Genomic DNA, 24,867 nt, shown 5'->3' with positions numbered 1-24,867 from the left:
TTCTTTTTCTGTCCTATTAATCTAGTGAGGTAATTACCTCATAATTGTTTGAGTTTTCATTTCCCAATTAAATAGTGACAAAGTATTTTTTCATATAGCTATAAATAACTCTGATTACTTCATCTGAAAATTTTTCATATCTTTTTTTTCATCACTCATCAATTGAGCTCTTATTGTTATAAATTTGACCCAATTCAAATTTGAGAAGTGAGGTCTTTATCAGAGAAATTTATTTTAAGTTATATTTTATACACACAAAACAGACATTATTTTAAAATTTTCTTTTATTCTATTTATTTTTACCTTCTCTTATTCTGTTTTTCATATACTCTTTTTAAAATAATATTTTATTTTCCCCAATTACATGTTAAAACAATTTTTACATTAAAAAAGATTTTGAGTTCCAAATTTTGTCCCTCCCTCCCTAAGACAGCAAGCAATGCTTTCATTTGATGCTGTTGACTCATCTCTCTAGATACTCTTTCCTCATTGAGTTTTCATGACATTTGTTGTTATTTAGTCATTTTAGTCCTGTGCAACTCTTCATGATCTTATCTGGAATTTTCTTGGCAAAAATACTAGAATGGTTTGCCATTTCCTTCTCCAACTCATTTTACAGAGGAGGAAACGGAGGCAAATAGGGTTAAATGACTTGCTCAGGATCACACAGCTAGGAACTGTCTGAGATTGGATTTGAACTCAAGAAAATGAGTCTTCCTGACTCCAAGCCCAGTGTTTTATGCACTATAGCCACCTAGCTGACATTTTTGCTGTCCTTTATTCATCATTATGATCTACAATATTTCCCCAAGAGCACAGAAGAATTAGAATTTAAGAGGCTAAAATCTGGGAGGGAACTAGAGGAAGGGAACAAGCATTTATTAATTCTAGGAACTGTCCATAACATTTTACAAATATCATCTCATTTGATTCTCTACGTTTGAAGGTAGGTGTGATTATAATCACCATTTTACAGTTAAGGAAACTGAGGCATAATGAGGACAAATGACTTGCCCAGAGTCACACAATTAGTAAGTAACTGAAGTAGGATTTGAACTCTTCCACTAACTTCCATTGAAAAAGAAACAAGAAATTTAATGACATGGGAAACATTCAGCAAGACAAATTAATACTGTTCCCAGATTGTTCATAAGCTCAGAGCCATCCTCAGCTCACTTCCCTCTACCTCACATGTTAAGCCATTGCCAAGTCTTGTTGATCTGACTTTCACGTTTTTAATATCTGTCCCCTTCTTTCTACTTATATGACTAGTTCCTGAAGCTCTGATCCCCTCTCTCCTACATTATTTCAGAAGCCTCCTAATTGCCCTCCCTATCTCAAGCCTCTTTCCACTTCAACCCATTATCCATATAGCTGCTGAAATGACTTAACTACAGGGTATAGTCTGAACACTCAGTTAACTGCAGTATCTCCCAGTTGCATCTATGATCAAATATAAACTGCACCATTTGTCATTTAAAAGCCCTTTGTAGCTTTTAAATGTACACCTGTACATACATACAGATATTATTCCTATTTATATTCTACAATTCAATCAATTTCCTTCTATTCTTCCTATAAGACATTTCTTCTTCCATTTATAATGACTTTGTGTGGACTTATTATTCCCCATTCCTAAAGTGCATTCCCTCCTCACCTGAAGCCAACAGAATCCCTCACTTTCTTCAAAATTCTGTTCTAGGACTACCTCCAACCTAAGGCTCCTGTATATACTCTCTTCTTTCTACTCACCTCTAGCTTTGAAACCATTTGCACAATGGGTATCTCATGGCTAGAAGGTACCTACTTTTCACCTTTGCCTCTTATAATTCTTACTTCCTTCAAGGAATAGCTCAAGTACTTTAAGAGGCCTGTTCTGTCTCACCCCATCCCTAATCTCTACCAGATATTCATTTCCTTGCCCCTGAATTTATCTTGTATTTGCTTTGTATGTATTTTGTATTGACTTATCTGTATAAATATTTCCATTTGGTAGAATGCATACTCCCTGAGGGCAGGTGGTATCTCATTTTTGCCTTTGCATCCCTAGAGTCTAGCCCAATGCTTTTCAAATTTCAAAATTTTAATAAATACTTGTCAAATAGTCACTTATAAAATGAAGGGATTGGACTAGGCAATCTCTAAAGTATCTTTCTTTTCTAAAATTATGATCCTAATAATCCATACAGATAAAACCAAGTGGATGATGAATTCCCATTATCCAATCCGAAATTTACATTTGGTTGGGTAATCCAGAAATCCAGTCCATCAATACCTGTGTTTTGGATAAAGTCAACCAATGAACAATGATCTGAGCCTAGAATTGAATAACAGGACATCAGAGCTGAGACTGCCTCTAGGAAACTGGAGAGATCTTTTAAAGGTGTCATGCTTTCTCCTGAAATAAAGACCCATCTTAAAACTATGAGTCATAAATACCATTCTTATGAAAGAATTCAAGTTAAAGGTAGCCCAAAAGGTGATGGGGAGGTACAGTCAGATAGGTGTGAGTAAGCTGCAATATATTACAAAGGAGGGAAAAAACCACATAAAGGATATAATCAAAGAGGTGTATGTTGGAGATAAAAAGAAAAGATGGTCACATAATTAGAAGGGCTAAACCATCAAGCAAACAAATAAGTATTTATTGTACAACTACTCTATGCTCATGCTGGGAATAATACAAAGCAAAAATTAAATGAGAAGTTATCTTTGTAATTGAAGAGATAACATGTATTTATATAGCTTTAATATAAAACACAAATAAAACAGATACAAGGAAACCAGAAAATTCTTCTAAAGACTTCAGCTGAGTCCTAAAGGAAGCAAAGGTTCAGAGGCAGAGATGACTATTGCGGACATGAGTGGTAGTCGAAAGGCTCAGTTATGGGTGATGGAGTGTCCTATGTACAAAAACAAAAAAGAAACAAACAAGCAAAAAACCAGCAAGTGGGGCAGCTAGTTGCTGTAGTTTATAGAGCACCAGCCCTGAAGTGAGGAGGAACTGAGTTCAAATCTGACCTCATACACTTAATACTTCCTAGCTGTGTGACCCTGGGCAAGTCACTTAACCTCAATTGCCTCAGGGAAAAAAAAAAAAAAAAAACCAGCAAGTGAGCCAGTATTGTTCAGTGTGTATGGAGGGGAGTGATGTTTAAGAATGCTGGAAAGATAGCATTGGGCTGGGTAGGGAAGAGACTGAATAGGATCAGATAGGGACAATCTACATTTTTTCAGCGATACAGACGAAAACCAACCATCTCTATTCATAATCATAGATGATTCCCTTCCCCATTCTTCTTTACATATATCCTCCACTGGTGTTAGAAAGAATATTGACATGGGAGAATCACAGCTCTACCGAAATATGACACAATGATCTTCAAAAGAAGGAAATGAAACTCTCTCCCAAGAAAGGATTCCTATCATAAATTTTTTATAAATTTAACTTTGTTGCTGCTATATTTGTTTTTTTTTTTTAACCAAGAATTTTACATATTACATCTTGATTGAGCTACATCACAACCCTGTGAGATTCTTGCTAAGGAAACCAAATTAAAAGATAGCAGGTGACTTACTTGGGGACACACAGCTGAGACAAGATTCAAGCTCATATATTCCTCACTCTGTGTCTTATCCACATATCTGACAGCCTATTCCATAGTAACTTAAATAACTTTTCTAAAATTCCAGGTAGGCATAAGCAATCCAGGAGCTTCAATGGTGTCCCCCACAATCGAGTTATTTGGTTTTTGGTGAGGCCATTGGGTTTAAGTGACTTGCCCAAGGTCACACAACTAGGAAGTTTAAGTGTCTGAGCCCAAATTTTACCTCAGGTTCTCCTGACTTCAGAACTGGTGCTCTATCCACTGCGCCACCCAGCTGCCCCTATAATCGAGTTTTAATCCAGTTTCTTAGCCTTGTTTTATAAGTCACTGAGGGAGGCGGGCAAGAGGATAAAGAAGGTCTGAATGTAAAAGCAGAAACCTGAAGACTGAACTGCCAACACTACAGACTAAGACGAGGGTTTGTTTGTTTTTTGAACGCAAAGCCTTGAAACTTAAGTGGCTGCAGTGTCATGAAAACCCATGACAGTCACCATCTTGACTATATGGAGGCTAAATAAGGGAAAATACCTAAGTCACAGAAACGCCTGACTGCTGCAAGTGTGGCTTCCGGAAAGGAAGGAAATGTTTAATTGCATTTCCAAGTTGGAGCCTAGGAGTGGATGCTGCAAAGGGCCCATACAAGTGTATGGACAGCTAGTGGAAAGATCACTGGACTGAAGAATCAGAACTGGATTAGAATACCTTTCTTATTGGTCCATAGAATTCAGTCCTGAAAGGAACCTGAGAAACTATCTAGCCTTCGTAGCTTCAAGACCTTGGACAATTCAATTGTTTCCCCTGAATTTTAGGTGTTTTATGTGTAAAATGAGGGGGTTCGAATACTCCTTCAAAGGGCTTTACCAACTATAAGTAGGTAAATTACATCCTCTCAGTATCCCCGAGGGAACTCTAAAACTGTAAATTGCCCAGGATAGCGGCAACCTACGTTGGTAACAGTTCCCTAAACCAGAGCTTTTTAAGCTGTGGGTCGTGACTGGTGTAACTGAAAGTGGAGGGGAGAGGGGGTCCTAAATTATGATTTATTATCATAGATGTTTGGTTTGGGTATTTATTTTACATGTCTATATACTAAGGTCGTGTAAAAAATTTTGGGATGAAAAGGAGTGGGAAAAGTTTAAGAAGCACTGCCTTAAATCGATGGAATCACAGGTCCCGTCCCTAACTTTTCTATTTCTAAAGTCTAGAAAATATTCTCCTCCCCATCCCCGCAACTCTCTGCCACACCCACCCACACTCCTCAAGGACAGACAGTTCAACCCGAACTCTTCCAAACCGTTCACGGGAAACACTCCGCACCCTAATGAAGGCGGCCCCCCTCTCTTAGAGACTGGACAGAGAAGGGCCAGTTTGGGGGAAGAGGGCGGGAAGACACTGGGACCAGTCCGATCAGATTTTGGGCTGGCAAAGTCAGGAGTACGTTCCTCTGGGCTTGGGCGGGGGGCTTCCTGCTGGCACAGTCACCTGAACCCAGCGCCACCAGAAAAGGATTAACAGCGTCTTTACGGAGTTTAGTCTTCACTTCAGGGAGGAGACACCTGCAGGGTGATTGATTGATTAATGGACCACACCTCCCACTGGCGCTCCAGTCTCCTCCTCCTTCCTTCCCCTCCCCCTCCTCGGCCCCCCTTAATTCTGGGCGCCTTGGGCCATCCGGCCAGTTCAGAATTCTCCCGGACAAGTGGAGAGAACGCGTAGAGCCTGGCAGAGGAAAGATCTTCCCTGTGGCCCCAAGCATAAGCGACACCAGGTGCGGCTGCTGTTACAGAAGCAAGGATGGCCCCTGCAGCAACTTCGGGAGGTGGCTCCCTGCCCAGCGGCTTCTCTGTTCTGGCTTCCTTCCCGGACCTACTTTTCATTTTTGAATTTGTGAGTTGGTCTTTAAAAATATCTATTTTTTCCTGGCGTGGGATGGGGGTAAGGGGTGAGGGTAGAAATAGCGCTTGCAGACTTGCGCTAGGTAAGCTCTTGGATGAGGACTTTCCCTACTCGAGAGACAAGGAAGGAGTCACAAAAAATGATGCTACTACGGACTTTGTTTTAGCATTTTCCCATTTCTCAGGCACTTTCCTCGCAGCAGTCGTGAGAGGCACCGGGTTCAAGTATTGCCCTCCTTTTACTGACATAGAAACCGAGGCTCAAAAAAGTGATTTGCTTTAGCTATATACAACTCTGGATCTGGATTCAAATTTTGCCTCTACTATGTGATTTTTAAGCAAGTCACTTCTAAGGATTCTATGATCTCTCTGTGCCCTAATTCCTCATCTGTAATTACAGCTATCTGATCAATTTTTCTTTCATAGACTTTCTATAGACTATGCTACAACAAACAATTTGGGCATACCACAAAACGTTGTTTTAGAGAGCTACCAAGTTCCAAAGGCAGTATTTTTTAAAAATTGTTAAATAAATCACATTATTCAGAAGATTCTAAATGTGACTAGTTTTAAGTAACTTTTTTTAAGGTTTATTTTGAAACTTGTAATGACCAAATGCACAGCTGCTGTTTTCAGTTGAACCTCCGATTATGTTTTGTAACGTTGCATCCATCTCTTAATCTTTATCCTGATTCTTAAACTTTTTAGTTTTTTTTTTGTTTTTTTTTTTTTTTTACTTTTGAAAGGTATCTTGATGAGAAGAATATATTTTAAGTCACTAGCAAAATTGTGTAACTGAAATAAATGTGTGATTTGGTTTATTATAGTACTAATTTATGGAGGGAGTTCGAGTAGATGACCTCTAATAGCCCTTCTAGCTATAAATCTATGATTCCTGGGGACATGGGGGAGGGAAGAATTGCTAAATTTTTAAAGGAAGTTTTTAATCAATTAACAAAAATTATTAAGTGCCTATCATATTTCAGGCATTGCGCTAAGTGCTAATATAAATAAAGGGAGATTTCAAAAAACAAAATAAAAATAAATAAATAAAGCAAAAAGCAAATGAAAACCAGTCCCTACTCTTCAGGAGCCCATAAATTAATGGAGAAGCAACCAACTGTGCAAATGAAATATAGTATACTGAGAAGAGTCTCAGAGGGAAAGCACTAGAATTAAGCAGGATTGGGAAATACTGGTACAAGGTGGAATTTTACCTGGAACTTGAATGAAGTCTGGGAGGTGAGGTATAGGGGATAAAAAACAGCACTCCAGGCTTAGGGACAGTCACTGAAAATGCCCAGTCTCTTGAGAGGAATAGCAAGCAAAAGAATCTGAGTGATTCTAAAACAGTGGTTATGAATGGGATATCCTATGAGGACTTGAATTTCGGTTTTGGGGGGTTGTTTGGATTTTTTGTTAGTTTCTTTTTTCATATCCCTAATTCAAAAACTGGGGCTTATTGATATGTACTTTAAATCCTATATTTATGAATTTGGATTACTTTATTTTGAAAAGATTACAATAGGAGCAGTTTGCATGACAGTGCATTTCCACTCACTGGTTAAATATTTGGAGGCTTAAGATTCTCCTCCCACTTATAGTCAATGATCTGGACAAATCTCTGAACTTTTCTGTACCTCCCTTTTCACTTCTCATCTCGTCTTCAGTGACCTTGTTCAAAAGGGAAGTCCATAAAGACTATACGTAGTTGAAAAACTCAATGGAAATTCTTAGGGAATTTCCTTTTGGTTACATATTAGAAAGTAACTAACAATCACCCAGTTTCAACAGGGATACCAGCTCTTAGAATTTGGTGCATGCTTGTGTTACCAACTGCTAAGAATTGTTTGTTTGCTTTTCTATTATTCTTATTCAACCCCAAATCAAACACATTTATTCTTTTAAATTCTAAGTCCTTGCTGGGATCTGTAAAGTTGTTGTGTGGAGAACTAATTAGAAAAGGGAGTGAAGCAGGAGGGGAGAAAGTCCTATTGCATTTTCTTAGTAGAATATAAGGTATTTACTATCTCTCTTTTGTGTTTGCATATTCAGGACCTAAGATATATAATAGGTACATAGTTGGGGCTGGTAAGTAGTAGAGGCTTGATCCGTGCTCATTGACTTATTGATAGGTAGTTTCCTATTATCCAGATCAAAAACTCCAAGTGTGTTGCTGAAGGTGGCTTTCTGGATATTTTGGGAGATTTAAAAAATGATTGGCAGTTGGAAAAAGGAGAGTGGAGATGTTTAGGGGTCTTTACAACTTCACACCAACTGAACTGAAAATACATTTTGTGCCCATTGCACAATGTCTAGTTATGACAATTAGAGCCATGTAAATTGCTCTGAGGTGCAAAGGCAAAGAGATCACTTCCAGTGGAAGAGGGGATCATCCTTCATGAAGGAAGTAGCATTTGATCTGGGTCTTAAAGGATGGGCAGGATTTCAACTGGTTGAGATATCGGGAAGGAGAAAACATTCCAAGCAAAGTGGAATAGCATGAGCAAAGATTTGGAGGCAAGGAACCTTGAGGTGTATTGAGGGTATTGAGTCCAATTTAATTAGAAGGTAGAATATATTTAGAAGGTGATAAAGTGGGGGGGAGGAAATAGATTAGGACAACATTATGCGAGGTTTTGAATGCCAGGCTGAAGTGTTAGGACTTAATCTGTGGGTAAACAAGACATTTTGGTTTTTGAATAAGGGACTAGTAAAATCCAAGTTTTATTTTAGGAAGATCAATATGGAAGCATGTGCAATATGGATTGGACTAGGAAAACTAAAGATAGGATAGAACTAAGAAAACTAGAGCTGGGGAAGCTGTTATAATAGTTTAGGTGAAAGGTTAATAAGGGTTTAAATACTGAATGGTGGTAGTGGCTTTAGGAATGGAAAGGAGAGACTTGGAAACAGAAACATCGTGGAGACAGAATTACTGATGGAAAAGAAAATCCATATAACTCAAAACAAAAGTGCCATTAACAAAAGTATGGAATTCGAGAGAGGAAAAGGATTGGGTATGCATTTTGGGCTTGTTATTGTTTTCTTAATCATAAGGCAGCCCCACTTTCAGATCAGAAATTGAATTGTGGTTGTCTTGACTCTTTGTGACCCCATGGATCATAGCTAGCCACACTATCTGTAGGGTTTTCTTGGCAAAGATACTGCAATGGTTAATCATTCCCTCCTCCAGTCTTATGGGAGTTGCCCAGCGTCCCACCGCTAGTAAATGTCTGAGGACAGATTTAAACTCAATTCTTCTTGATTCCAAGCCCTGTGTTCTACCCACTGAGCCACCCAGCTGCTGGGTGGTTAAAAACTCCCCAAGAGAGGCTTGAGCTCCTTCAATGGCACTGACTACTTAGGTTTTATCTATGCAGATAACCCACAAGTCTAAGTTAATAATAATGGTTAATAATAACAATACCTATCATTTATATAGCACCCATTATGTACCAAGCACTCTTCTAAGAAGCAAATGTTATCTCATTTGATCTTCCCCAAAACCCTGTGAGGTAGGCACTGTTATCATTGTCATTACTCAGTTGACAAAAAGCAATCACATAGTTCTGTTAATTATTTTCTATATATATATATTTGTTTGTATGTTGTCTCATTAGATTGTAAGCAGGGACTATCTTTTGTTTCTTTTTGTATCCCCAGTTTCCAGCGCAGTACCCAGCACACAAAAGGGGCTTAATAATGTTTATTGAGGCTAGATTTGGAATTTAAACCCAGGGCTCTATCCACTGAGCCACCTCGGTTCCCCAGCAGTTAACAAAATGCCCAACAGGTTGTAGTAATTTATAATAGCATCACCTTACATTTGTTTAGGTCTTTTGTATTTGTCCAAAAAGCTTTATCATAGGTCACAGCAACAAGCATTATTATCCCATGTTTACAGGTAAGGAGACTGAGGAGACCTAGACTCCTGACTATCAGTCCAATGTTCCTACTTCTGCTGCAAAGCAGGTCCCGTCATGAGACGAGGTTCATAGGGATGGCATTCAGGATAAAGAACAGTATAACTAGGCAGACCATAGGGCTTTAGGCTACCAGAGATTCTTTTTTGCTTGTAAAGTTGAATTCAATTAGCCTTCAATTTATAGCCTTATTAAAAGGGCTTGGGAGCAGAGAAGTAGCTAGCTAAGTAACGGCTAATTGGGATTTACCCTGAGGTTTCAAAATTCAGAGTCCCAGCAACACTTGCTACCCTTTAGCAGCTTTAAGATCTAGTCAGCAATAAAAACTAGTCACTTCCAGCAGTGGATAGAGTGAATAGAGTGAAAATGAATAAAAAGCATTGACCAAGTGCTTACTAATGTGGTCAGTGATGTGGGGTTTGGTTTCTCTTGTTCCAAAATACCATCACTTATTATCTATTAAAAAAAAAAAAAAACCCAACTACTTGGTGGCTCTTGTTTATAGTGGACTCTTCCCAGGCCACACCTCCCTTCCAAGGAAATATAAAACTGCTCTTTGAAGTTCTTGAGAATCTCCCTCCTTCTGCTGACTTCTCCCCGTAATAGGGAATTCTCAAGGCCCCTCTAGTTTGATTTCTTCCCTCTCCCCAGAGCTGGAATAGGAAGTACATAATTTATGGTGAAGATGAAGAGAAGGACAGAGTGAAGAACAAGTTCTGGCTCCTTCTTTTACTGACTTCACACACAAACACGCACAAACCCTGCCTTCAGCACCACAGTCTGCAGCCACCCTCCTTGACCCTATCCAGAGACCTTTTCCTTTTAGTCCCTGCCGAACCAGTGTCTCAGTTTCTACGTCCATTTATCTAAAATGTAACTTCATCTCAGTTCAATTTTTCACGTACAAAGGGCCTAAGGGGAAAGCAGGAGTACTGCGTTAGGCAAAAAGCCTTTTTAAAAAAGAAATTCCTTGACTGTTTCATCTTTGTTTATAAGCATTTTTTAAAACTATTCTTTGAAAATCTCATGGCCCGAGTGCCAAAATATATTCCATTTGGTTCCAAAGTGAGTCAGGAAAAAAAAGAATTCTGGCCAGAAGCAATGGGCGGTGACCTTGAGAAGGGGCGCAGGTGGGCCGATATCTCTGTACCAGAGAGCAGAGCTCTTGCTCCTCCACATCTTGCCTCCTGCCAACTTGAGTTCCTGCCTCTGTCTCACATCTTCCTACCGACCCAGAGCTGGAAGTCCAGAGGCTCTACTTCCTGGTAGGTGTAGACAGAAGAGGGAAGAGCAAAGGGAGCTGGCACGTCAGCAAGCATTTATGTGCATACTTTATGCCGGTACCTATCCCACCATTTGGCCTGTCACGTTGTACGGATGCCAAGTGTACGCTTGCCAAAGAATTATTTCATGGAGAACTCACCCAGGGCAAGAGCTCACAAGGTGGTCAGAAAAAACGGTACAAGGACACTTTCAAGGTCTCTCTTTTAAGAACTTTAGACTCAGGGCAGCTAGGTGATGTTTAATAGATCACCAGCCCTGTAGTCAGGAGGACCTGAGTTCAAATTTGGCCTCAGACACTTAATGCGTTCTGGCTGTGAGCCCCTGGGCAAGTCACTTAACCCCAATTGCCTCAGGGAGAAAAAAGAACTTTAGAATCAATTGTATGACTTGGGAGACACTGGCACAGAAGCGCCCATTATGGTGTGCCCTCATCAGAGAAGGTGCAGTGCTCTATGAGCAAAGTAGAATTGAATTTCAGCCCAAAGAAATGAAAAATACACAAAACTAAAAAAGCTACCCCAAATATTCTTATGGACTATTTGTGTCTGACCTGTGGCAGAGCGTTCTGAGTTCCTATTGGTCTGATCAGCCAGTCAGGGCAGTCACTCAAATCTAACATAACATGATGTCATCTTGGTTGTCTCTAAAAACAGACAATAACAACCTATCCCACCAGTGGACCCAGAGGAAGCTCTTTTCCCGCTTCTGTCCCATGCACCATGTTGATGCCTTTGCTCCTGCTGTTCCCCAGGCCTTCACTGTCTTCCTTCTCCATATTTGCCTCTTGAAGTCACATTTATCCCTTAAAACTCAACTCAGAAGAAATATCCTCCATGAATTCTAGTGGTCAGATCTCAAACAACACTTTGTTTTGCAACTGTGAATTGTTCCACTTAGTATAGAATAACATGTTTTAAAATTATTTCTGTATCTTCTCTCCCTAGGAGACAGTAAGTTCCCTGATAACAGAAATCTTGTTTCATCCAAACGTTTAATCTTGTCCAGGGCCTAGGACTGTGATCTATATGTTGAATGAATTAATGCTCCCTTAGAAACATTAATCTGCCTGGTAGTAAGATTTGAAATTAATAGAAGTTTAAAGCTGAAAAAAATTCTAGAGGTCACCTAATCTAACCACCTATTTTTATAGATGAAGAAACTGAGGGTGTAAAGGTAATTCCTTTGACTAAAAATCCAGCATGTTTCTCACTACTCAGAAAGTGAGAGCAAATAGACTAGAGAGTAGTTTCCATGTATTTTCCTTTACAATGGGTATGGGTTGAGGAAGGGCAGGCAGCTCTTGATGCCTCTGGTCTCCACAGGAGACTAGTGGAGCTGAACAATAAACATTTTTTAAAAATTAAAAAATAATTCAAGAGAAGCAAAATGAATCTCTAAGGTCACAGAGCTAATAAGCAGTTTCAAGTAAGAATAAGTGAAGGACTTGTTCAGAAAACATGTTGCTGACCTTAATGAATTTGAGTCTTATGACCTACATGAATACGAACCAAGAAAGCTGAAAGAAATTATGACTGAGCTGTTTTCTGTGATTTGTGGAGAATTTGTTGCTGGCCTGGAGGTAAACAGTTATTGTCTCCATTTTACCATTTTACAATTTACAATTTGCAAACACAATTTACGAGAGAGAGAGAGAAAGAGAGAGAGAGAGAGAGAGAGAGAGAGAGAGAGAGAGAGAAGAGAGAGAGAGAGAGAGAGAGAGAGAGAGAGAGAGAGAAGAGAGAGAGAAGAGAGAGAGAGAGAAGAAGAGAGAGAAGAGAGAGAGAGAGAAGAGAGAGAGAGAGAAGAGGAGAGAGAAGAGAGAGAGAAGAGAGAAGAGAGAGAGAGAGAAGAGAGAGAGAAGAGAGAAGAGAGAGAGAAGAGAAGAGAGAGAGAGAGAAGAGAGAGAGAGAGAAGAAGAGAGAGAGAGAGAAGAGAGAAGAGAGAGAAGAGAAAGAGAGAGAAGAGAGAAGAGAGAGAAGAGAAAGAGAGAGAGAGAGAGAGAGAGAGAGAGAGAGAGAGAGAGAGAGAGAGAGAGAGAGAAGAGAGAGACTGACTATATAATTCAAAGTATAGTCTGGTGAGGTTGACATAGAATACATTATTAAAAAGATATTTTGTGAACAATTAAAAAGGGAAGCAATGAAACTGCAATTCAATTTAGTTTTGTTTAAAAAAAAAAAAGTATTATCAGACAATCTCATTTTTCATTTAACACTGCACTGGTAGAGCCAGGGAATGACATATCTGTATTTCAGTAAAGAATTTGACTGCCTCTCAGTATCCTTGGAGATAAGATAGATAGTTTAGACTGGATATAGTATAGGCATGTGGATGCAAAATTTGTTGAAAATGACAGTGACCAAATAGTGGTGATTAATGGATCAATATCAACCTAGTAAAGGTATTTAGTGATGTGCCACAGGGCTCTGTTTTAGACCTTGTTCCATTTAACATTTTTGTCAATGATTTGAATGCAGGCAAAAGTGATATGCTTATCAAATCTGTAGGTAATATAAAGCTAGGAGGGATAGTTAATATATTGAATCAAAAAACCAGTATTCTTAGAATCCAGTCTTGACAGGTTCTAACAATGGTCTGAATCATTTACTAGATATAAGAAAGTTAAAGACAAAAGTTTCTTAATTAAATTGGTTTAAAGGGTGAGCCATAGTTTGAGACTTTTGAAATCATTTCCCTACAAAGGGTAGATATGCTCATAGATATCTTACTGAGAGGACAAAAGATAATAGTTTCAGTGACTGGGATTGTTCTCTTTTAACTAAAAAGTGCCTTCCCTCTTTTAATTATTTCCTGTTCATCCTGTATATAGCTCATTTGTACAGATGTGTTTGTTTGATTTCTACCCCCATTAAATTGTGTGTTCCTTGAGCACAGGAATTATCTTTTGCCTCTTTTTGTATCCCCAGAAGTTAGGACAGGGCCTGGCATATAACAGGGGCTTAATAAAATTTTGACTGGCTTACCAACATTCCCAGCTGACCATATAAGTGGGGCCCTCACCAGAGTGAGGGACTATTGTGAGTTCTTTATGGGTTTTCTCTATGAGCTCCTATAAGTCCTTTGAAATTTATCCATTTTCAGCAGGGTGGACTAAAGTATGTGCTTGTATGTTAGCTGGAGAACTTTTTCATCCACATCGTTATTATTGTCATCTAATTGTTTTTCATTCCCATCTGGTTCTTTGTGACTCCCATTTTGGGTTTTCTTGGCAGAAATACTGTACTGTTTGTGTTTCTTTAGCTCATTTTACAAATGAAGAAATTTAAGCAAATAGGATTAAGTGACTTGCCCAGGGTCACACAACTAGTCCATGTCAGGCTGGATTTGAACTTGGAAAGAGTAGTCTTCAATCTCCAAGCTCACATCTAAGAAAATGAACTTTATTTGGAGATTACAAAGTGGATAATCTACATGGGAGCAAGAATGAAACAAAGTATTGGATAGTTCCCTAGAATAAACTATCTTGTGAACTCGGATCTTGAGGGCTTGAGTCAAAGGTTATGAGGAATAAATATAAGGTCCTAAACTTAGATTCAAAAGATAACTGCATAAGGACAGAGTAAAGGAGATGTAGTACATATCAATAAGCTTATTATGTGCCAGGTACTGTGCTAAACACTGCAGATACAAAGAAAGGCAAAGGAAAAAAAAAAAACATTATTCCTTCCTTCAGGGAACAGACAATATGTAAGGAATTAAGCCTATACAAAGACACACAGTAAACAGCAAAGGGGAAGGCCTGGCTCCTGGGAGAACCAGGGAGGCCTCTTGAAGAAGGTAGACTTTGAGATGAGCCTTGAAGGACCTCAGAGAAATTAAGAATCAGAAGCTAAAGTAAAGAGCATCCCAGGAATGGAAGACATCTAGTTCAAAGGCATGGAAATAGGAAGTGAAGTGTCATGTTCAAGAAACTCCAAGTTGCCCACTAAAATTGTGTATCAAAGTGTGTATTATACTCCCTGGGGACTCCATTTGGAGTTTTCTTGACAAGAATACTGGAATGCTCTGCCATCTTTTTTCCAATTCATTTTACTGATGAGGAAACTGAGTTTTTTTTAACAGGATTAAATAACTTGCCTAAGGTCATTCATCTAGTAAGCCAGATTTGAACTCAGGAAGATGGGTCTTTCTGACTCCAGACTCAGTGCTCAATCCACTGAGCCACCTAGCTGCCCTGATTAAATAAGTACAAGAAGATTGGAGAAGTATGAGGAATGAATTAAGGATGCAGATAAAGGGAAGGCTTAGGAGGAACATCACTATTGAACACCTATCATGTAAGAAGAGGGATTAGACTTATTTTTCTTGGACCAAGAAGTCAGAATTGGTGGCAATAGACAAAAGTTACGATAGATAGATTTTGGCATTAATATTCCAGTGTTGTAGTAGAGTCTGTGACTTCATCAATGTGGGTGTTCCTTTCATTAAAAATCATCTATTCATCTATGCCTGGCCATCATTGGGAACAAAAGTCTCAGTTAGAAATGTCCCAAAATGAAAGGGCTGCCTCTGAATGAGTAACAAATTACCTGTCACGGTAGGTCTTTCTGTTGAGGCTGGATAAACCTTCAAGGAGGGCAGGGTATTGTGACTATGACTCATGATTCAGGTAAATTGGACTAGAGATTGGGCATTCTCAATGGTAACACTGAGACTGAAAACTAGTTCCTTGAACTCTAAATGCAAAGATGAAATGATTAGTGTGCTCATAGGTCAGGAGTTAAAGGCCATATAGTCCAACTTCCTCATTTTATAAGTTAAATAATTTGCCCAAGGTCACCATCTGAGGCAGAATTTGAACCAAGGTTTTCTTGTTCCAAATCCAGTGTCATTGTAACATTTTCTGAATTTGAAAGGCTTTTGTGAGCTGGCTAGACAGGCTGGACACCTGACTACCATATTGTTCTGCTGTACTGGTGAGAGGTTGTTATTTGTCCTTAGTTTTCAAAGAGAACCCTGACATCACAGAAGTGATGCTGTGACAGGTGAGTGAATTGGATTTAAGGGAAGGAGGGCTGAGCAAGGTTACCTGCCTCACTTTCCCCTCCAGAGCCTTTGGATCCGGTGGCAAATATAGACCAAAATGATTGGCGAGAGAGCAGTGGATTTAACTAGATACTTAGTGCTTGTGTGATTTTGGCTTAGTCATTTTACTTCTCTGGGACCTCAGTTTCCCAATCTTTCAAAAGAGAGATTTCTGAGGATAGCTAAATAGTGCAGTGGATAGAGAGTACCAGCTCTGGAATCAGGAGGATCTGAGTTCAAATCTAACATTTAACACTTACTAGCTGTGAGATCCTGGGCAAGTCACTTAACCCCAACATGTCCTGCAATAGTACAATGAAATAAAAGTCAAGTGACTTGGGTTCTTAACCCTTAACCCTGTGATGTGCCTTAAATTCTCCATCCACAAAATGATTGTTCATCAAATGATCACACTGATTTGTTATGAAGATTAATCAAATAAACTAGGAAGTGGCTAACTAACTTAAGCCACATGGATGTGATAGAAGTCTATAAGATGCTATAAGATGATTTCAGAGAAGTTTAGGGAGATTTGTGTGAACTGATGCAGAATGAATTGGGAAGAACCAGGAGAACAATTTATAAAAAGACAACAATATTATAAGGACAAACAACTATGAAAGACTTGGGAATTCTGATCAATGCAATGACAAGCCACAATTTCAGAGAATTTATTAGTCTACCCACTTCCTGTCAGAGAGTAGGTGACTCAAACTACAGGAGGAGATACACAAAACTTGGATATGACCAACACGGAAATTTGATTTTGCTTGATTTTTTTTTTTCTGTAACAGGAATAAGTTTTTCTATCCCTCTCAATGTGGAGGAAAAGATACAAAGGAGAGATTTCGTTAAAAATGGAATGCAAGTGCAAAAGACTTTGTTGCTTATATGTATATGTTTATATCTATGCTAATGATGATCTAAGGTGGGGAGAATAAAGGGGAAAGGAGAATCTGATTATCTCTGACAATTCTTTGTTTTCAAATACTATTATAATCAATCATTTATCCCCAATGTAGTTCATACCAGCCTGGATAATTCTTATACATTAGTCACTAATTCAAGTAATTCCAAGCCAAATTTAGAATATGCCCACATTCCTTTGTCAGGGAAACCTTCCACTGGAAACAAAATCTTGTGGCAAAGACAGATCATAGAATATTAGAACTAGGAGGACCTCATTTAGGCCAATCCCTAATTGTAAAATTGTAATGATGAAACTGAGGCTATACACCTAGTTCATACCTGGTTTTACAAGTATCATCTTTGTCTTTTAATCTTGATTGATTTTTTTTTTTCATTTTGCAAAGCTTTGTATTTGAACCAAAAGTTCTTATGCAAGCTAGAACTCTATTGAATGAATCACATAATGTGACTTTCAGCAATTCTTTGAAACAGACTATTGGGAAGCCCTATAAGTCTTCTTCTAACCAAATCTCTATGACATCCACTGTTGAAATTGTCATTATCCTACTTTCTCCTATGACACATGGACACACGTTGTCTCTCCCTTTTACTCCTCCATGGGCTGAATTATTATGCTGGCTATTCCAAACAAAGTCCCCATGACCCTGTCAAGGAGTTTGCTGGACTTTCAGAAAAAGCAAAAGAGCAAAGAATAATAAAAGTAACTGCAGTTCTTTGGGTCGGTCTACCTACAAAGACTGTCTTTATACCGGTGGCCCAGATACAACCTTGGGTCACTCAGGCTGAACATGTCTAAGAGCTTATTGTGCCTGAAGATCCCTAGTGTGCTAGAATACTGGAAAATGGTTTTCCTCCCTTCCCCCTCCATCATGTGTCTCCTTCAAACAGAGTTAATTCTTCCTAGACCCCAGGAAGGTGGGTCATACTTGGAAGACTTTGGGTCATTGCTTTGGTGAGACCCCAAGTCATCTTGTATTTGAAGGTTTCTGAGGGATAATTAATGCCTTTGATTTCTGAACCCCTGTGGGAGGGGATGCACTTAGAAATCAATCCAGTCCTCCAATCATCTCTTGAACCTACTCAGTCACTTTGAACAGCTTTCATTTAATAAGTATTTATTAACAATATTAATGCTTAATCATCCTAGCCCTGATTTTTAAATTCGAGGTCTCTCAACTTGTTTCCATTCAATAAACTCATATCAAGCACTTATTATGTGCAAAACATAAGAGAAACAAAGATAGAACAGAACAATACTAGTCTTCAAATAGCTTAGATAGGGTTAGATGGATACAGTATGTAATGCAGATAAGGAGGTACAAAGTAATTTGAAGAGGGAGAAGATGCCATCAGTTAGGAAGATTAGTGGAGATGCAGGGAGGAGTTGGCCCCCAGAGCTGATCCTCAAAGGAAGCTAGGGATTTAAAGAAGTGGAGGGGAAGAAAGAGTAATAGGTTCTTTTTGAAGTTCTTCCTTTCCTCCTTCCTGAGCTTTTCCAGCATTGGGGGGAAAGCTGGGGAGAGTCACCTTGAAAAAATTAGCCCAGGTAATAATCCAAAATCACTTTGGACTAGTCTGGACCTCCAGTTCAAGCTTATATTCCTGACCTTTGAAAGTGATAATAAAATAATGCTTTGTTAACCATACCTGTCAGAGCCCCAGAGCCATCCTAATACCAAGCATTAAAAGCAATGCTTTTAATAGATTTTATAGAATAGGTATGCTTTGTAAGACTGTATGACCTTATTTGAGGGTTACAAACATGAGTAATGTATGTATTATTGTGTTCTACTCTCAATATTCTGATGTGGCAACTGACACTTTTATTTCTGATTCTACAAATGATAACTATCAAAAACATGACTAGTAATTATTTCACTTGGGGCAGAACAAGTTTCAGAGAGAAGGAAGCTGGCATTTCAGAGACAGAAACTTTGACCATTTGTACAGTTATGCTAACGAGAACAGGGTAAAGTAAATGCACTTGAAATCTTGGCTTTTCCTCTGTCCCTACTAGGATTGGAGAAAAAGGTACCTCAATGGCAGAAGGAACAGGACAAGGACAGTAACTAAGTGGAGCTGAAGCATGCCATACTTGGATGTCGGCTCTAGATCATGGCCCTATTTACTTGTTCTACTTCCAACATTGTTCAATAATTTCAGAATTTCCAGAAAGCTTGTGTTCCAAGAAAAAAGCAATAGGAAAAAGAATATATTGGTTCTGCACAAAGTCCCAGGAGCAGGACTTTTCCCTAAAGTATGGTACTCAGACACTTAAATAATAAAGATATTTAAATTTTCACTTGGCTAGTTAGCCAAGGGTACTTTACACAAGTTAGGACACTCCTCCCCCCCACCAAAAAAAAGTGAAGTTATTATTTTCTATGCTAATAATGCACTAATTTATTCCTGTGTAAAATTTAGCCAAGGCCACCATCTTTCTGCTTTGTTTCTCCTTTGTTTCATGATGTTCTGTGTGTGTTTATGCATGCAATGTACTCACGTGTGCTAAGGATTATGAACAGTTCATGTTATACCCTCTAGCAAACTCTATTTCAATAAAGAAAAAATAATAATAATGGCTGAGATTTATATAGCACTTTCACATATATTATCTCAATTAATCCTCTTAGCCCCATAAGATAAATCATTCCCCTTTTATAAAACCTAACTCACCACTGAATACAGAATTATTTTAAACATCATAAGGTTAATTTAATAGGGTTAGAGTATTCTGTATTCCAAAACACTGACTTGCAAGTCACTTGTTTGGAATGCTTTTTTCCGTAGGAATAGTCTCCTCTTGTTTCAAGGCTTGGGGTCCTAGCACTAGTCCACAGGAGATTGTAACTTCCATATTGTAAAATCTTTTGACTCTTCAATGTTGTTTCTAGGAGGAAATACATTCTGAGATGCCATTAAGGAATTCTGGTAGTACTGTATGTCGTTATTTCTCCCTTTGGGGTCTGGGCTTACTAGTTCTGGGACAGCAGAGGGCTAAATTAAAATGCGAAAGAAAAGTTGTTTAAAAAGAAAAATCTATGCCTTGGCAAATAGCTGAGCTCAGAATTCTGGTATATTCCATAGATTTTCTGTATTTTTAGTTTCCTTGACTATGACATATTAACATTGGGATTTTTTTCAGCCACAGCAACTAGAGAAATCATTCTACTCAAAGCCCACATACTCCTGGATCTTTCTACCCCTGAATCTCTACTCCCATCCTGTCATCTACCTCCCTTTTCTCTGGGCCTGTCTTAATTTTAGCCATCATTCAAAACCAATTCATATCTTTTCTGTTCTGTAAAATGATCCATAACCATCCCCACTGACCATCTCCCTCCTTTTGTTTCTATAATGCCTTATGTTTGGTTTGGTTTGTAATTATTTACCTGGATGACCTTGAACAAGCCACTCAGTCTCAATATCCTTAGGTGGTATAGTGGACTCCAGCCTAACTTAGTCCAGAAGATTTGAATTCAAATTCTGCCTCAGATACATAACTAGCTATTTTAACCACAGGCAAGTCACTTAAAAGTCTCTGAGCTTCAGTTTCCTCTTGTGTAAAATGGTGATTGTATCTACCTCCCAGGGTTGTTATGAGAAGCAAATGAGATAGCACAAAGAGCTTGGCAAACCTTAATGCCTAATATAAATGCTAGCTAGTGGTATTACCTGTAAAATGAAAGGGTTGCACTACATGGCTTCTGAAATCCTTCTACCTCTAACTCAAAGTCCAATAATCCTAAATTCATAATTTAAAATTATTTTAAAAATCTCAACAAATGTCAACAGTGTAGTAAATAAAATGAGAAGATTCAAAATAAAATTTCATACTCTAAACTATAATTGTTTTTAACTTTTCAAAAAAATTTTCAGTGTCCTCTTTTACTCCATTTTGGGGGTGGGAGGGTTAATACCATGCTTATTAATAACAATGCTGATCAACATAACAATCTCTGCTTGAATAATAATCTAGTCCAAAACTTCTTAAACTGAAGGTTGTGACCTCATATGAAGTCATAACTAAATGTGGGGGTCACAAAATTATGATTTATTTTTTATTTATATATCTATTTTATATATCTATATACTTGGGGTAAGATAAAAACTTCTTGGGCACAAAGGGGTCAGAAAAGTAAAAGGTTTAAGAAGTTCTGGTCTACTCAACAAATCTTTTAGTGCCTTAGCCTGTTCAACCAATTTTTCTCTCTTTCTGATCATCATTCTCAATTCCAACATATTCTAAAAGCCAGTGAAGTCAACTAGCACTTCCTAAAGTCTTCCCAAGTCAGAATATTTAGCTGTGTAACCTTGGGCATCATTTAATTCCTGTTTGTTTCCTCATTTATACAAAGGGGACAATAATAGCACTAATGAGTAATTAGAGAGTGCACTGGATAGAATACTGGCCTTGAAATCAGTCATCTTCCTTGAATTCAAATTTGATCTCAGACACTTAATAGATGTGTGACCCTGGGCAAGTCATTTAATCCTGTTTGCCTCCGTTTTCTCATCTGTAAAATGAGCTGGAGAAGGAAATGACAAATCACGCCAGTATCTTAGCCAAGAACTCTCCAGAATGGGATCACAAAGTGTTGGCCATTACTGAAATGACTCAACAACAACAATAAAAAATAATAATCCCAGTTTCCAGGAATTCTGTAAGGATAAAATGAGATTATATTTATAAAGTATCTTGCAAACCTTAAAGCACTATATAAATTTTAGCTATGATTAAAAAGCAAGATAGAAAAAAAGAGCACAAAGCTCATTTTATAAAGGATATTTCTTTAAAGTATGGTGATGACGTGATTTAATCTTTCCTCATCCCAAGACTATTTTCATGTCTTATCTGGATATCTGAGTTAAAATTATTTGGTATATCTGAATTGTGCTTGCGTGAATGAAGTAGAGAGCTGAGAACAAAAATCCCATTAAAATTCTACTTTTCCTGAAGTTCCCTGAGTGTAACAACTGGGGCTCTTGAAGTCTCTGCAAACTCTGACTCTATAGCCCCTGACAGATTTTTTCCAGCTTCAGTGTCACTGTTTGGGGTCATCAGTTGTGTAAATTATGACCTAAGCTCATCTATTATCGGGCTCTCTGTTAACCAGACCATGCAGGAGTCATCAATATAATAGCAAAAACAATTAAGATAGAAAAGCAATGTGAAAAGTAATGAAGAGAATCAAGTACTAAAATCTTTTTCTTTCCCCACACACAAATAATCACCTAAAGCTACACCAGAAAGTTCCCATTAAAAACAGACAACCATTGGCCATATTACATAAGTAATTCATCAAAAGACTAATTTTTTTAAATTAAAAAAAACAACTTTACCTGGGTTATTATAGAAGCATGTATTTTGCTATAGGTTAAGAGCTATAGAAACACACTATACATTATAAGTATAATATCTATCTATATACATATATACTATATGTGTATTAAGATTATTTAAAAGGAAGTCATTTTTCATATTTTCTCATTCTTCCTTCCCTCCCCACCCCCAGCCTAGACAAACAGGTTTTTCTGAACTTTCTTGTACTTTCTTGTGCTTTGTTGTTGTTATTTCTGATACCAAAGCCCTGACAAGGTTTGCTTTCAATAACAGCATCACTTAAGAACTTTATCATATGATTGTAATTTCATTGGGATTGAAGGGTGGGGGGAGTGTAGGGCAGAATGTCTCTCAGTCCACCTGTGTACACCACCATTCCATGCCTCCCTTCATAGATAGTTTCAGAATATTCTGTGGCCAAAGTAAAAATTTCATCCCCTCATCACTAACTTGGCAGATCTAGTCCTTGGGCAAAAGATTTATCAGTCTGTCTTGGAGTTAGTACTTGAGCCTTTCCAAATATGAGAGACCTGTCCAAATTTAAACACTAAAGAAAAACTTTCAAAATAACTGACCCTGGTTTATCTCCATACTCTACCAAAAAGAAGTAATGTGGGAATTTAGTGAAAGTGTTCTCCCAACAATAGAATCTACAATGTATCTGACAATGTCTGCATCCATGGTCTACCAACCTGTCTCCCAAGAAGAAAGAGGTATGTTTTATCATTATTATGGGCCAGGTCCTAAGCTAAGCATCGGAGATAGAGTCAAAAGTGAAAGAGTCCATGCCTTCAAGAAGCTTACATTCTAATAGGGAGAGAAACTAAATATGGGTACATACACATATATGTATATACACGATTATCATATAGATAATATATTAAAATATATTTATATACAAAATACACAATGTATATAAATATCATCTATGTAATATATATAAAATAAATACAAAACAGTGCATGGGAGGCAGGATACTTTCAAAAAGATTTCTTGTAAAAGGTAGCTATATGTATATATTTGTATATATTTACACATATATGAAGGTATGTGTGTGTGGTTATCATATAAACAAAATGAATGAAACGTGGCTTGGGAAGGGAGTTCACTAAGGTGGAGGAAGGTGCTCTCAGAAAAAGTGCTTTAAATATTGCCGTTGGGTACTATTCTATGATATCTATGTGCCACAATTTGTTCAGTTTCTGAATCAGTAACTCTCTATACTGTTGTCAGGATTCTACAAAAAGTGTTGTTGGTATGAGTATTTGAAGTTTTGTTGTCATTCATTTGTGTTCAGTCATGTCTGACTCTTAGTGACCCTATTTGGGTTTTTTTGGTTATGATACTGGAGGGGTTTGCTGTTTCTTTCTCCAGCTCATTTTATAAATGAGCAAAGTTAAGGGTCTGAGGTCAGTCAGACTTGAATTGAGGAAGATAAGTGTTCCTGACTCCACGTCTGGTATTCTACCTACTGTACCAGCTAACTCCCTGTCATATTTGGTTCTACATTGGGCTTTTCTTTCTGTCCTTAACCTCCTTGCAAGCCCTTCTCTGAACTAATAGAAAGAAACTGATAGATCCAAACAGGTGAGATGGCTCCCGAAGGCCATAATTAGGGATGTGGCCATAGCTAGAATCAACAGCACAGGAAGCCAGTGGGAAGAAGGAAGGGTTAATGGTCAGTTGCCCAGGGTTCCAATCTGGAACATGGCTGTTCTCTGGCCAAATCGCCTCTTGTACATTTCTACACATGAGCTTCCATTGTTCTGCTTCTGAAGCTATGTCTGTGGAACTCAGGGTGGTACAAAGAGAAAGTCAATATTGAGCAGTGGAAAGGCGGCTGAATTTGGAGCCAAAAGACCTGGGCTTACTACTTATGTGATGTTGGGTAAACTCTTTGGACCTCAGTTCTCTTGTATATAAACAAAAAAGGTAAGGATTAGAGTAGATGATTCCAGCTGGGCCAAGTCAGTGACACAATGGATAAAGTGCTGGACTTGGAGTCAGGAAGACTCTTTATTTGTTCAAATCTGACTTCAGAATATTGCTAGCTGTGTGACTCTGGACAAATCATTTAATCCTGTTTACCTCAGTTTCTTTCTCTGCAAAATGAGCTGGAGAAGGAAATGATAAACCATTTTGGTATTTTTGTTAAGAAAACCCCAAATAGGGTTATGAAGAGTCAAACATGATTGAAAAATGACTAAATAACAAAAGATTTCCGCTTGATCTATTTAATTGAGAGTGTATTCTACTGTGACTTAGGAGGAAACCAAGTAGAATAAGGAGTTCCTTTGATAATTGGGATCTATCCTATCTGCTTCATAGGATTCGTAATTAGTTTGGAGAGACTTTAGAACTTTAAAGCATTGTTGTTCAGCTTGAACAAGTTAATGAATGCCCAATCTATCTCAGATGCCTCATCTCTATCCTGGGGCCAATAATGCCCCTGCATGTCTGTTTCCAGACATGTGAGGATAATAAAATAATAATAGGTTTCTAAATGCCTTGAAATTATCAGAATCAAAGTACCATATTGAGCCAAAATTTTGGTGACCTGATTATTAATCACTTACTAGAAAACCCAGCAGAAAGACTGGGAGCCAGGAGAATTGGATTCTACATGCACATTTGTTAAGCACCTATTATATGCCAGGCATTGTGCTAAGCATTTAACAAATATTAGCTCAATTGACCCTCACTACAACCCTGTGAGTGGGTACTAACTACCCTGATTTTATGGCTATATTTGAACTCAGACCTGTCTAACTTCAGGCCAAGTGCTCTATCCACTGAACCACTCAGTTGCCCTATAAAGTTGTATGTCCTGCCAT

At 38.2% G+C, this 24,867-nt stretch overlaps 1 protein-coding gene across 1 annotated transcript in view; it reads left to right on the top strand.

Annotated features, from left to right (window-relative positions):
- The first annotated feature begins 5,013 nt into the window (after window positions 1–5,013).
- The window catches only part of MAL (mal, T cell differentiation protein), a 44,621-nt gene continuing 24,767 nt past the window's right edge, over window positions 5,014–24,867 (top strand). The window contains exon 1 of the mRNA XM_051975791.1: window positions 5,014–5,495. Within this exon, the coding sequence (XP_051831751.1) occupies window positions 5,403–5,495 (93 nt within the window). The 5' untranslated portion in view covers window positions 5,014–5,402. The remainder of the gene's footprint in view (window positions 5,496–24,867) is intronic.

Source organism: Antechinus flavipes, chromosome 2, assembly GCF_016432865.1.
Source record: "Antechinus flavipes isolate AdamAnt ecotype Samford, QLD, Australia chromosome 2, AdamAnt_v2, whole genome shotgun sequence".
NCBI lineage: Eukaryota > Metazoa > Chordata > Mammalia > Dasyuromorphia > Dasyuridae > Antechinus > Antechinus flavipes.
The sequence above is the reverse complement of the archived record's forward strand: the minus strand, read 5'-3'. Positions and strand labels throughout refer to the sequence as shown.